General features: G+C 46.6%; 1 protein-coding gene and 1 pseudogene across 3 annotated transcripts in view; one reads left to right on the top strand and one right to left on the bottom strand.

Annotated features, from left to right (window-relative positions):
- The window catches only part of rngo (DNA damage inducible 1 homolog rngo), a 132,905-nt gene that overhangs the window by 43,515 nt on the left and 74,104 nt on the right, over positions 1-15,286 (top strand). For all 3 annotated transcript variants that reach the window (XM_072287416.1, XM_072287415.1, XM_050172625.3), the window contains one exon: positions 10,332-10,460. In XM_072287416.1, coding sequence (XP_072143517.1) covers positions 10,332-10,460 — 129 coding nt within the window. The remainder of the gene's footprint in view (positions 1-10,331; positions 10,461-15,286) is intronic.
- Positions 22-2,592, bottom strand: LOC140216312 (tigger transposable element-derived protein 4-like; annotated as a pseudogene).

Below are 15,286 nucleotides of genomic sequence, written 5' to 3'. Positions count from 1 at the left end.
CAAAACCGAACTTTATTCCAGCTAAACTGGACTGAAAAAGTCACGGATGGTCCCTTGTTTTTAATTCCTGCTTTATGTAATGACGTCTGCTTGCATCTATGCAAGCGTCATGTCCTTGTCAGACACACTAGACAACAATATTAGAGCGTTGACGTCTTGCGGACAGCCAGAGGTGTCGTCGTAGAAGTCTGAGTCGCTTTGCAGCGGTGCGGTCACCTGGCGCACGATCTCGTCGTCTGTAAGCTCCGTACACAACTCTATGTTGTTGTAGATCGCGGCAAACTCATGAAAAGTAACAGCAGCAGGAAGGTCTATCCCACTGCTGCACAACCTCTTTGGTCCTCTTCGCAGCCTCTTCGCATGACCTCTTCGGTCATGGGCTCTTCAGAGTTGCAAAATCCAGCATGCCTAAAGCAATTTGCAATCATCGAAGGCTGAACAGCCTTCCAGGCATCCGCTAGCATGCCGAGTGCCGAGAATAGTTTAACGGAATAAGTCTTTCCGTTATCAAAGCACATGAGTGTGCGGCCAAGTAGACGGGCCCGGTAGTGCACCTTGAAGTTTTTAATGACCCCTTGGTCCATCAGCTGGAGCACACTTGTTGTATTCGGTGGCAAGAATTAAAGACGAAGAGCTTGCAGGCTGCTTATGAGACCATGCACACCGCAGTTGTCTATGACTATTACCACTTGCCTCTTCTGGTGCTCAAACATCCGGTCCAGACAGTGGACGTAATCTTTGAACAAGGTTTGTGTATTCCTGGCCTCCGTATTGCTGCTTACCACACAAGCAGCTTCTTTGTACCCTTAAAGCAACGTAGGCTTTTCGCCTTCCCTATCACTAGAAGGGGCAGCTTCTCGGTGCCAACCACATTTGCCCCGACCATAACAGTTACTCTCTCCTTACTATGCTTCCTACCAGTGCAGGCCTCATTAGTAAAGGAAAGTGAACAGTCTGGCAGCATTTTGAAGAATAGGCCTGTCTTGTCGCAATTAAAAATGTCTGCAGGAGTATACTCTTGTAGCAGAGCCTTCAACTTACTCGTCCGGTAATCCGTGACAATGGATTGATCCACGGCACCACTCTCCCCGCAAACTTTCTTGAAAGAGATTCCGTGCCTTTTCTTAAACCAAACCCACGGATCCACTGATTGGTGAACTTGAAGGCCTGAATGCCCATTTTTAAAGCGAGCATCTCGGCTTTCTGCTTGAGAATGTTGTCCGGAATGTGGAGGTTCTTTGCTAGGACTCCTTTCAACCACACCTGCAGGGCCTCTTCAAGCTTCAAGGATGTTGCCCTTTCCGGTCATTTTTTGTGGTTTTGCAGTTTGACTGGTCGACTGCAGACAAGACCTTTTCTTTGTTTTTCACCTAATCGGACAAGGTTTGTTTGGAGATATTAAACAGCTGTGTCTTACCAGTACTCACGTACAGGGCAGAAACCTGGAGGCTTATGAAAAGGGTTCTACTTAAATTGAGGATGACGCAACGAGCTGTGGAAAGAAGAATGATGGGTGTAACGTTAAGGTATAAGAAAACAGATTGGGTGAGGGAACAAACATGAGTTAATGACATCTTAGTTGAAATCAAGAAAAAGAAATGGGCATGGCGGAATTTTTGGAGTCCGAAATATCGGTCAGCTACTGTAAACCTTTGAGGGTCAAAGTCATAAATATACAGCACCGCGAATGCTGTATACTTATGGTGCCTCCTGTATGTTTGGAAAAGGGGTAGATTTTTTCAACTCTTTGTTGCTTGGCAGTTGCTGTCGCCCTGTGTGGATACAAGGAATGTTTTTTTTTTTTTTTGCTTCTTAGTCTCTTGGTTTTCATTCCACGGCTTTTTTATGCTGGCGTTTCAGCAACCGCTCACACATCTGCGCAGGGGTTAGTTTTGGTTTCATCTTGCGGCTGTTTTTGTTGGTTGCACTCATAGAAACTAATGTCTATCTAGTTTCTGATCTCTTGAAGGGTCACCGCTTCATGCTCGCTCGTTTATTGCTCACAGGGGTGCGATTACATCTGTTCATAGGCAGGAGCTGGTATATACAAATGATGCCACTGCATAGAATAATGCTGCCATGACTGCATTTCTTTTTGCAAGACTCGCAAAATCTTATTGCCCGTTGTTGGCGATTTAGGATTCCTGTAAGGATTTAGGATTGCCCATGTATGGGATTTAGGATTCCTGTAAGTTTTTGACATGTTTGACTTTTCTGACGGACGTACAACCATTGAATTTCCTTGCGTGTGCTAATGTTGCTCCGCTGCAAGTCAGTCCAGTAATGATTCCTACGATGTAGACCCAAGTGCCAAATTGAAATATATCTATTTCAGTGTGTCTACTTTTTTATTCTTAATGTAAGTATTTATGCAAGCTCATCTGTGTCCATGAATAAACAGAGCATGTTTACATGCGGAAAATATTTTAATGCAAAGCATTCTTTACAAACTTTAGGCGTTTTGAATGCATTTATCTATCTATATCTCACTAGCCTCCTATATAATGACGCTGTCTTGGCTTTTTCTTCGACTGGATATATATCAGAATACGTATGGGGTCGCATGACATGCATGCATACGTAATATGAATGATATGTCATGACATACCATATTTACTTGAATCTAACACGCACTTTTTTTTCGATAACATGGGTCCAAAAATTGCGTGCGTGTTAGAATCGGGTACGACCCTAAATCTCCATTACCACGTTGCCATCGGTATTTCAAGATGGCCACTTCGTGTGCGCTTCGAGCCTAGCTGCTGCAGCTTCCTCTGTGTGCTGTAGTACTTGTGCTAAGGTTTCTTAGGTTATTTCCGTTATGTATCTGCGTTTGCTCTATCAGCATGGAAGTGCCGACTGCAAAGACATGCCCAATTCATCATGATGCCCCAACTAAAAGGAAAGTGATCTCGTGTGCAGAGACAGAAATTGGGCTGCATCGCGGATGTTTGGAATTCCCGAAACTTGCATGCGGGACCGCATGCGGGACAGAAGGAGAGGCATTCTACTCCAGTGGCTGCTGCGTACAGTGAAGCTGCATGGGCACTATCTCGAAGAAGATCTACGATGGAGACGGAGTCTACGCGTCAAGGCACACTGTGCTATGTTCTAGTTGCTTAATTCGCATTGAAGCGAGAGGCAGCACGAAGATCAAACGCTCTCTCCTGCTACCACACTTCCTCAATCTAGCGTTTTGATAGTGAGCTTCTGCGGTTATCGAGTGAGATGTATTCGTGTTTGCTTGTGCGCGCCTGGCACTATGTTAATTTAGTTGGTAAGCGAATCTTTACAAGTTTATATGGCCAATAAATATACTGTCCTTACTTTGTATAGTTGTGTGCTACCATAATTGCTCTCATAATGAATGCACTTTTTTTTCCAGAAGTTGTGCAAAGCTGGGGGGTTTGTTCACTATGCTAGGCAAAATTTTGAGCGAATTTTTTTTCCACAGCCACCTCTAAAAAGTCACAGTTTTGCCCGCAATGCGAACCATCGATTGCGATAGCAAAGGTGTAGACAGTTACACAAAGTAAGGATAGTAGTTTCATCGGCTGTATAAATTTGCAAACATTCACTTCAAAGTAAACTGAGCAGCGAGAACGCACCATGCACAAAACATGAGCTGCTTTGAAGATAGGCCACGCTGACGTCCCGCTATGCGCACTTTTTGGGTGCCGGAGTAAAACACTCCACAGCTCTTTCCACCTGGCGCTGTGTGTGCGACGGAAGACGACGTGTTTCCTTCCCGCTTTCCTCCCTTGTATGCGGAAGATTGAGCTGCGACCGTCGGCGCTCCTCGAGGACGGTTACGCAATACGCAATTGCCAGAGTACAATGCCGCCGTCCCTCCTCGAGCCTTTTGCGCGACAAAAGACGGCATGCGAGATTGAGCCGCCATGGTTTGCTTCCCTCGCACGTTTTCACTTGCAGTAATGAGGTGCTTGACGACGGCAGCGGCAGTAAAAATGCGCCTGGAGTGTCCATATAATTGCTATTGCATTAAAAGTAGGAGACACTGTACGATTCAGCGTCTGACACTGCATCGGACACAATCGCACCTGCCGGACGCCATATCAGACACTGAATTGTACCGTGTGTCTCCTACTTCATGACAGCAAGTTCAGGGTGCAATCATCATGCGAGAAAAAGAAAAACAGACTTCTTGATTGGAAAAGTGGGGGGCTACGTTCATTACAGGAATGCGTTCAATATGCGAGTAAAGATGGCAATTTGCTATCACGATCGATGCTTTGCCTTTCGGGTGGAACTGCCGACTTTGTTTATTGCTCGCAACTTTAGTGTATTGGGAGTAAATATTTGTTTTCCCAAATGAGAGGAAGTTGTATTTCTGTATGAAAGCATGATGTGTGCGGTACTGTAAAGGACTCTTTTATTTTTTTGGATCGCAGAAAACGGGTGTGTCTTACAATCGAGGGCGCATTAGAATTGAGTAAATACGGTAAACAGTATGAATGACATGATGCCGTTATGGTCGTTTCTTTAACTCAATATATATCAGGATATGAATGACATGACATGTGCATGACCTGACATAAATGACATACCGTAAATGTCACCATATGAATGACATGTGGGTGATGACATGAATGCCATGAATTGCATTACATGACATTGACGACATGCATGAGCTTGTCATTCCAGGTCATTCTTGTCTTGTCATGCATGCATGTCTCATCACACATATCCTATAAATATCCAGAGAAATGACCATGGCACCATCACCTCATGGCATTTCCGCAGCGGTCGCATTTCAATGGTGACATGCAAAAACGCCCGTATGCTTTGCTTTGGGTGCACTTAAAAGAACCCCAGCTGGTCAAAATTCATCCAGAGTTCCTCACTACGGTGTGCCTCGTAATCATATCATGGTTCTTGCGAGTAATACCCCAGAATTTATTTTATTTATTATTACCTCATCTAATTTGTCATGCATGCAAATTGTGTCATGCCATGTGTGTCATGTCATTTCATGGGTATCCTGACATATAACTTATCAAATGGAACTGACATGAATGGCAATCATTTCATGGCATGAATGCCTTAAATGAGATGGACTATAATGGATTGAGTGACATGACATGCATTTCTTTAACTGGAAGTATTCTGGATATGCATGCCATGACATTAATGGCGTGCCATGCCATGTATGTTATAAATTTATTGGCATGAATGTGATGGTCTTTATGTCAAGCTATCATGGAACCATTCCCGTGGATGTGACAAGAATGAGAGAAATTCATGACATCCATGCATGGCATCACATTACCGTGACAAGAACTTATGCCAACCCAGTGGACCAAGTTGTCTGCTAACTTGGGCTATTAACTATATGCTTGTTTTCGTGATGCTGTGATGGTCGTTCCATCATCATTTCAGCTTCGTAATCCGACTCTCGCCTCTGGTTCTCGTCTGCCATCTGCGCTCAAGCCAGGTGCCACGCATGAGAATATCCTGGCATCTCAGCAGCAGAGCACTGGGTGGTGGTTGCAGCTGTTCAAACAGTGATTGAAAAGCATGTTTCCCATGAGTGTTGATTTCCACGCACCAGTGCACTGCCTCCCCATTCCTCCCAAAGCTCCTGCTGAACTTTCACGGCCCTTCTTGTCGTTGGCAGGGCGCTTGGTAAAACATTGACACGTGCTCTTTCCTGGTACACATGGTTCCCGAGTACGACAATGCTACAATGAATTACACTATGGCAGCTTCATCGCAACTCGGCCAAGTTGAGCAGCTGCACTATGCCACTTGTATGAATGGCTGTAGAAGGACGCGGGCTTTAGGTTGTGTTACAGTATCGCCGTCAAGTCGCCCGTTCGTGTCGTCTAGTACAGTATGTGCTGCCTTCAGTGAGCATTTAATTTTGTGTTTCTTATCCATATGCACCTCCATGCTGCTCGTTCACATCAATTCATTCATTCATAGAAATCATATACAGGGAAACCTCGTTAAACCGTAGTTGGCCGGAGCTCGGAAAAAGTATGTACTAAACAGTAGTACAGTCGAGCCCATTTATAACGGCCCCACTTAAGACGAACGCCCACTTATCATGAACAAGTCCGGCGTGACCGTCAAAATATACGTTTAGGCTATGGCGCTCGGTCTCAGCTACAACGAATGCCTGCGAGCCTAGCCGATCGACTACAGCGAACGCCTTGGTGTCGCGGACCACTTTTCACGTGGCAAGATCTGCCAACCCTGTGCTGTGCACGCTCCGAGAATTGGCTTTCCCGCGGCGTCTCGCCGGAGGCATGGAGGAGCGACGATGCGGCGAGGGGATCGCCGCGATAACGAGAGAGAGAGAAAAAAAAAATGTCGGCCCAGCACGCATCAGCAACATGAACACACAAGTCGAAAGTGCCAGCTCATTCGCCACGGGACCCCACTCGCCATCGTCGACGTCATGGCAGCGGCGAAGTTTTCCACCAATTGACAACGTAGCACGTGATCACGTGCTTTCGTACCCCCTCTTCTCCCTTCCCCCCCCCCCCATCCCTTAACGCCGCGCCTCACACCTCACACGACTGCGGGACTGTCTTTTTCTTACTTGTGGTTGTGCTAGCGTTGTCGGCGTTGTTTCCTACTGGTGTGCTCCCGTGCCTATCCGAGATGGCAGATTCTCCGGCGTCTACTTCGACAGTGAAGCGAAAAGCTTTGGACTTGGCCACGAAACTGTTGATCTTGAAAGACCTTTCCCAAGGCGCGAAAAACCATGAACTGGTGAAAAAGTATGGTTTGTTGAAATCGACAATATCCACGATACTAAAAGAGAAGGAAAAAATCTACAAGAGTGCCGCCACGGACTCCGCGACGAGGAAGCGCCTACGGAAAGCCACATATGCAGACGTTGAAGACGCTTCTAAAGTGGTTCCTTGATAGTCAAGCACGCAATGTTCCCATCAGCGGTCTGCTGATGTTGTCCAAAGCAAAGCACTTAGCGTTCCTCCTGGACTTCCCAGATTTTTCTCCTGGCAATGGCTGGCTCCATCGCGTCAAGCTCCGCCACGGAATTATTTTCAAGACCATCAACGGCGAATCGGTATCGGTAAGCGACGAAGACATCAACACGTGGATGTCTAAGAACTTGGCCCGTGTATCAAGTTATGGTGAAAGGGATGTGTATAACGCCGATGAAACGGCGCTATTCTATCAAATGCTGCCTGGCAAAACGCACGCCATGAAGGGTGACAAATGTGCTGGCGGCAAGCACAGCAAAGTTCGCATAACTGTGCTTTTGTGCACCAACATGGATGGAAGCGATCGATGCTTGCCATTTGTCATCGGTAAATCAAAGAGGCCACGTTGCTTCCGCACATATGTACCAGTGCGTTACAGGCATAACTCGAAGTCGTGGATGACACGCGAGTTGTTCGCGGAATGGCTTATTGACTTTGACAGCAGCATGGCGAAGAAAGGGTGCAAAGTTCTTCTGATTCTCGACAACTGTACCGCCCACCATGTCCAAGCTGTCTTAACGGCAGTTGAGTTGCTTTTTGTGCCGCCAAATGTAACTTCAAAAGCGCAACCGCTGGACATGGGTGTAATACGGTCGTTTAAAGCGGCCTACAGGCAACGTGTTGTGCAGCGGATGCTGATTGCAGTTGATCGCCCCGCTGCCAATGTGCCTCTGCAGGTCTCACTGTACTCGGCGATAGAAATGATCAAAGCGGCGTGGATGGAAGTGACACCCGAATGCATCCAGAATTGTTTTCGCAAGGCCGGCTTCGCTGACGCACCTGAAGCAGGCATTGAAGACACTGAACAAAGCCAGCCTGACGACGACTTGTGGCGACGCGTTGTTGACGCTAACCTGGCCGGCTGCGATCTTGATTGGCAAGATTTTGTTGATGTGGACGACGCTGCTGAAGTTGCGGAGTCGTTTTGCGACGAGACCGCCGTCTGGGAAGTGCGGGTATCAAGCGACGCCGAAGCATCGGACGATGACAACGATCCGTCGGAGCCAGCACCCGTAAGCGCGACCACAGCAGTGAGCCATATTGAGGCACTTAGAAATCTTGTGTATTTTAAGGCCTTGGGTGACGAACACATCGCAGCTTTGAACAAGCTTGAAACCGGCGTCATTGGGTGTGCTCTAACGAGGCAGACGATGATCACCGATTTTTTTTCTCAATAAATTTTTGTTTTGATTGATGTCAATTTTTGTGTGTGGCCCACATACCACGAACTTCTGGATAGAACGAACGAATTCCGCGTGACGCTCTGGTTCGTTATAAGCGGGCTCAACTGTACTGCTTAACCAAAATAGCATGGGATCACCCACTTACCTGTCAAGAATGGAACTCAGAGAGAGTGCGATGAAAGGGGAAAAAGACATGCGGTATTTATTCACTTCATGCGACAAAAGTGTTATTTTCGTTTGATGCCGTGGCGGTCTAGTAGCGACTACAGCGGCACTAGTAGCGACTACAGTGGCCTAAAACTTGCTGAAGCTGCAAGCCAACTTTTCGGCCAGCCCCCTCTTCCCGGCGAACACTTGCATGGCAGATTCCTCGTTGGCGTTGCATATTCTCTGTGTACGGGTGCGGTAGTGTTGCAGAAGTCGTGTGGCGCCTTTTTCATTGCGGGGTGCTGTTCTTGTCGTGACGATTGCATTCATAAGACTGACGTAACGCGCAGCTTCTGCCACTGTCGGGCCTGAATTGCTCGTGCTGTTGCTTCCCGTGTCGTCATCACTGTTGCTAGGCAACACTTCGGCAACAATAGAGGCAACGATGGCGAAAAGTCGAACCTCGTAGCTGACATCTCTTCGCGGTCGCAGCAGTGCTGCCGAGCAACTTCTTCCCATTCCAAATGCCACACACCGTAGTCAACAGTAGACCCATGTTGCGTGCCAGTTCCAACTTCTTCATGTCATGTTCGATAGCACGAACTATGTCTAATTTTTCTTCTATGCTGAGCAACCGACATCTTTCTTTTTTTTTTTTATCCGAGCTTCATGTCCTTGCTTGCACGACGCCACAATGCCATATGACAATGCTCTCTGGCACGGTGCCGAAATGATGTTGATGTGGCTTCACGCACAAACGCACAGAGCGCTTGGAGGCCGTTGTTCTGATCTCTGAGGCTTGTTGTTCTGCCGGGCCGCCCGATGGAGACGACGTACCGTGTTTGCGCAACGAAAAGTGGAAACACTACGTGTTAACCGATACGTACGCAGTAAGCTGGTACGGTTTATGCGGATACAAAACACAGTATGTTCAATGGCTGCTGAGTCGGTGATTTGACTTTACTATTTTTAAAACGAAGCTACTGTTTAAGCGGGTGCGGTTTAATGAAGTTGTACTGTAATCGTCATTACCATTGTCATCGTCTTGCTACTGTCGTCCCACACACACATGCTCACGTTAATTCTAGTTTACTGTACTCATGTCACATGCACAAATACTAGGTTTGCACAAACATTGGTTTAGCTGGTAACGCTTTGCACAACTCCAAACAATGCTGCATAGCAAGCTGCCTGCAAAATGATTTGTATAACGTTGATTCCCACAGGGCATGGGATCTGCACAATTTCTTTTTGTTATTTTATGGTCATTCTAAAAAAATTGAGCTATATGTTGGTCAGTCTGAAAATTTGTGGGGGATACGGGGTTCTCCTCCCGTACTCTTGGGACAAAGGAACGACAACACAGTAGTGCAAACAGTCACAAGGGCATTTATTGCACCTTTCATAGATCAATGCCTGCTAGCCGAGTTGCTATCCCCAAAACATGCCGATGGGCGCGCGACAAATCTAGAAGTCCGACTTACCGCGACCGCATTGTGAGCGAATATGTTCGCCCCATGCTGGATCCCAACGCCTGGTCGTTCGCGTGTACAGTCACGCGAATGGTGGCACGTTCGAAGGCGGCCACGCGAGACAGTCTCGCAGAAGCATAGTCGCCGCACGCGCGGGCGGCAAGTCCGCTCCCGCTCGCTTCCCGAACCCCAAAGAGACCAAGCGCCTTCCTTTCGGCGCCCAAGTAACCTCGCCTGTCGGCGGCGTTAGCAGCGCAACACTAGCGCCATCTCTCGCACTGCGCCCCAACCACATCGACCGCCGCGGGCATCACGCAGGCCACGCGGCGAAGCCGCACTACAGGAGGCGCGCTATGCGGGAAAAACATCAGGGGAGGCGCGAGGGTCGCGCATTCCCACAAATTTTAAATCAGCAATAAGGAAATTCAACCTTGGGAGGTCGCATTTGAGGGAAGAAAACTGACCCTCAAACAGTTAATGAGCTTTTACTGCGTTTACATTTCATGCTGTCATTTGTGTCGCTGCAATGAGTGAGTGTGCCTGTGTTGCAGGTGCACAAACTACCATCATGAGCCAGGCCTGTGCTGAGCGATGTGCCATTATGCGACTCGTGGACCCTCGGTGGGCAGGTGTTGCCAAAGGAGTGGGCACCCAGCGCATCATTGGTCGCATTCACCTGGGTAAGCCCTGCATTGAAATGTTCACAAGCAGTTACTGGGCAGAAAATGGGAAAAAGGTGAGACACTTTGGCCCTGTTGTAGAGCCACCAAACCGAGTCACTTCCAAGCTAAGCAAATTCTACGTCTAGAGGGGCAATGTGTTTGTAGATACAGTAGAATCTCATTGGTATGAATCTCTAGGGCTGGTGCAATAACTTTTGTAACTCTAAATTCGCATCGTGCATAAATATTTAAAAATAGGGGAATTTAAGGGGGATGCAGCAATGAAATAGCTGACTGGCTCAAAATTTTTGATTCTATAATTATTTGTTCTTTCTCGCAATCTTAAGGCTTTCCTTTATCTCATGGCGAAATATTTAAAACACATGTGCAGCAGAATTTTAGAAAATTTCACTTCTTTAGTGCGTTGCTTTTGAAATCGGTGAGACAATAGTGCTTAGGAAGGTGCTATCGTACTGATGCTTGAATGAGCTAGGCTTCCCATTGATGGAGCACTGCCATCTTGGTATTGCCGTAAACATGAAAGATCGGAGATTCAGATAGCTTCAGCGCTATATTTCTATGTGCAGAAATCAAATCAGGAAAAGTGAGCGCGAAAGGAAAAACTACGTTGCCATTCGTTACTGCAGTTGCATTGCATGCAGTGAGCACTCCTCTTAGCTGAGGCAAATATGAATCACTAGCGCTCTTGTTCTGTGCATATTTTGGCCACAGTGAGCTCCGCATTTTGTGTGTTCTGAGGACAACATTTTATGATCTATCTGGCTCTCCAGAGTTTCTTGTGTTGCTGCGTCCTAGCTGCTCCTAATGGTGATAAGGGCGTGATTAGCGCAAGGTAAGGGAATCTGTTTGCTTTGCTTTGGAGCGGTAAAGCTACTTCGTATAGTACGTGCAATGTGATAGGTGCAAAGGCAGAAAACTTTCAAATTGCCATCGGGTGCTGAAGGCAATGGAAGGCGTTGTTACAGAGATGAAGCGAATACAGAGATGAAGCAATCCATGTAAGCGAATGCCACCGATTTTGCTAATGCGGCAAGACTGGATCGTGTGTGATTGCTGGCTTCCGATAAAGTTGCAAGGTGTTTGAAAAGGGCTGACAAGTGGCATGGTACTGCGAAAAGCATAGGCTTGTTTTTTTTTTTTTTTTTTGTGCAGAGGGGGGAGGGGATCAAGGGGGGAGGGGGGATAGATTCAAGGAGTCAAGGTGGAGTTAAAGTCCCTTTATGGGAGCTTTAAAAGTTAAGTACCAAAAACGTTTGTGGCACTGCTGACGCGCTTTATTGGACAGTGCCCACTTATGGTTGGGAGCTGCTTCCATCCACCATGTTCTTCCTGGGCCAGTCCAGCTGAGGAGTTCAACAGTGCTAGCACGCTTATTTTCTTGCTTGTGCAGTTGTGTCGGCAACAGGTTTTCAGTGAAGGTGGCTTCTCTATACCTGTCACTGTTTGCTGGAAGTCAGCATACCTTTCCAGGCGCTTCTTGCTGCCTGCTGATGCAATGTTTCATTGTTTGCCTCAAGACAGTGATTTACACATATTAAAGACACAGATAGCACAACTGCGGCCGCAATGCACGTTTTGAAAAGCTCAGAATCAGTCTGAATAGCGCTAACCAGATTCGGCTATGAATTGCAAATTTGGCTTTGTGGTCGTGGGTTTGTTCCTGAGCGCGAATGACATGTCATCGCGCAGTGCGACATCCTACTTAAATCGCTTAGTTGAGCTATTGTTGCATATGTATACAGCAATATACAGGGGATTCGGCAGTGGTTTTATTACAGTACAAAACGAAAGGAAAAAACGCTGCCAGCCATGGTAGTTGCTATCTGAGGTTTTGTACACACAATCTGTGGCTAGCAGAAATAAAAGGGATAAGGAGAAGATGGCAACGGGAGGGACAGAGAATGGTGAGAAAGGGCAGGGAAGAGCTATGTGCGCTGTTTACTAAGTACGAAAATAAGTTTGCGCCGCTTGCACGCGAGTGTTCAGGCGCAGTTATGAATTGTACCATGGGCGAGTGACCGTTACAAACATCTGCAATAACACACTTCATATACAAAGCTGCAGGCACAGTTCTGAATTGTACATCATACGAGTGACTGATCAAAACATCTGCAATAACACTCTACATATACAAAGATGTGCACATTGCACAAAGATATACAAATTGTGCGGCTGCCTGTTCTCTCGCGAACTAGGCAGCCGCACAATGACTACGTAGTTTCACCGCTCGCACCGCCTACGACAAAACAGCACATAAATGGCAGCTGGAGCGCATTACTGGCATGTTTCCCTTCTTGTCAGTACCTAACTCATTTGCTATGTTTCTTTACTGCCTCTCACAGCAAAGCCATGACTGCAAATGCATACCGTTCATGTGCATACAGCGCATACAACCGCGCCGCCGTAGTGTGTTAGGAAGAACATGGCGGCCGACACAAGCCACAAGGGAAAGCGTGGTCGGAGAGGAGGAACTTGTCGCTACTTGGCAAAAGCCGATCTAGGGACCTAGATGCTACCCGTGCATTGACGGGACCGCTCTGCCGGCTTGACAACAGCGTAGTATTGTCTGGCACTACCGCTGCTCTGGGACCTTCTAACTGAATGTGCTGGGGATCGCACAATTGTTCATATCTTCCAGAGTAGCATGAAAAGCGGTTTGCAGCATTAAAAATTTAGCACGTTGTGAGCTGATGGACTCGGGCCGGGGCTTTTGTAAAATTCATATAATTCCAAAATTTGTATCATCTGTGATCATATCGCAAAGATTCTACTGTAGGTGGCAATTACACAGGCAACTTTAAACGGGCATGAATATACATGTGGCATGTTTAAGAACAGGCGTAGTATGGACAGAAGGAGCAGATTACTAGCCTGACACATCTCTCTTATTTTTTTCTGTGTGCCACATGAAGCAACTGTATTTACAAACTGGCCTGTGAAAGCCTGGGTCTGCATTTATGCACTTGTGAACGCTTATCCATTTTTGTCGTTGTCATGAGTGCCAAAGAGGCACCACAACAGGTGTTGGCATCCATGAGTGTGCTGGCAGAGGGGTACAGGGCTGTGACCTCGTACAATGCTCGTTGCTTTGCATGAGCCGACACTTCCAAGTGACAACAATGGTATCGTTTCTTTACGCTCGCATCCAGCGATGAGCATTGCACAAAAATTGGTAAAGAAATTGGAGGTAGGCAGTGTTCCATGCAAAACGGCGTAAAATGTTCACAAATGTGCACGAGCGATCACCAAAAACATGAGGGCAGAGGTCATATATTTTAACAGTCTGTTTCAGTTTAAGTTGTTATTCATTGCACTGAGTGGCCAATACTGGTGATAATGGCAGTGTAAATGTGCTCAGACCTCGTTATGAAAAAACTAGATACTGTAATGAAATAATGGATATAATGAAGTAAATGCAGTTCCCCTTGATGAGATCCACATATTTGAAACCTCGGTTGAACAAAAGAAAATTGCCCTGCCAATGGATATATCATATTTATGCGAATCTCAGCCGATAGCTTTTTTTTTTTTTTTTTAAATAGTCATATAGCAAAGTTTAGGGTCGGCTCAGATTCGAAAATTTTAGAAAACGTGCCAGTTCCCAATTGAAATTGATAAATATGGGGCACAGCTAGCACCGCATAGAAAAGTCAGTATCGCTGCCTTTACTAGCCGTGCCGGTAGCCAACTGAAGTACACGAGCGATGTCGTCACTTTAATCTTTGTCTTATTGGTGTGCAGCGTGATGTTATTGTTATTGTAAACAGGCGATTTCACTATGCTGCCACTTGCAAACGAAAAGTTGTGCTAGCCGCAGAGGAATCGTCAAACGTTGAAGCTGGCCAGGACTTTGGAATTGATTAAAAAAAATGTCCGTTGTTAAACGGGCTAACAGGAGATGCGTTTTGCGTGCGCCAGCCGCGACGAGGAGATGACAGTGATAATGGGTGCAACAGCTGCGCCAATTGCGCCATATTGATACAGTTGCTAACTTCTACGCCAAAAGCGTTACCTTTGTCGAAATTGTGCCATGCTGTGCCAAAATGCCGCAAAGTTTCTCAGTAAAGCTTGTAGTGACAATAAACAAGAGCCATGTCGGCAACCATCAGTTCTGTCAATGTATTGGATGTCTGTAGCCAATCCAATCCAGTCACGTAAAAACAGCTAAAGGCCATGTGTATAGTGAACTAGAACATAGTTCATTATAGCCACATGTCACACGACTTCGAGAATTATTCAAGACATCATCTGTTATCTGTGCGATCTGTTTCTTGAATTGAAGAATTGAAGTTTAGAGATATAATAAAACACACAAATGTAATGTCTGCGTGTTTTTTTGTTTTACTCCGCACCGAAGCAAGAGAGATGTACTTCCGGTTCGTCTGCTTATTCCCACGGTCGTGCGGTCACATGCACAGGTACAAAAACTATGCCATTTTATACCATGTTCCAGCGCGTGATCATGCTCTGAGATCTGCTTGTTCTGCCTCAGTATTCGTGTAGCGCTGAATTATACCGCTAGTCATGTGTCCTTATGTACAGCGCGCAAAATCGTGCACTGCGCTAAATGATGACAACTCGTGCGCAATGCCTCCAGTGGAAGTATGCATCGCCAAAAAAAGAAAAGCGAGGAGAAAAAAAAAAAGTGAAGGCGGGGCTCGTGACGTATGTGTTAGGCGATGTCTGGCATGGGAGAACGTAGGGAAAGAATTTCGCTTGCGAAGGCTAGACAGGGCGAGGGAATAGGGAGTCTCGCTATGCAGTGGAGCCCACCTGCTGAAATCATGGGTTCGCGCCACTGAAATATTTTTATCTCGGCTATC

This window comes from Dermacentor andersoni, chromosome 3, assembly GCF_023375885.2.
Source record: "Dermacentor andersoni chromosome 3, qqDerAnde1_hic_scaffold, whole genome shotgun sequence".
NCBI classification, from domain to species: domain Eukaryota; kingdom Metazoa; phylum Arthropoda; class Arachnida; order Ixodida; family Ixodidae; genus Dermacentor; species Dermacentor andersoni.
This window is presented reverse-complemented; position numbering and strand designations above follow the sequence as displayed.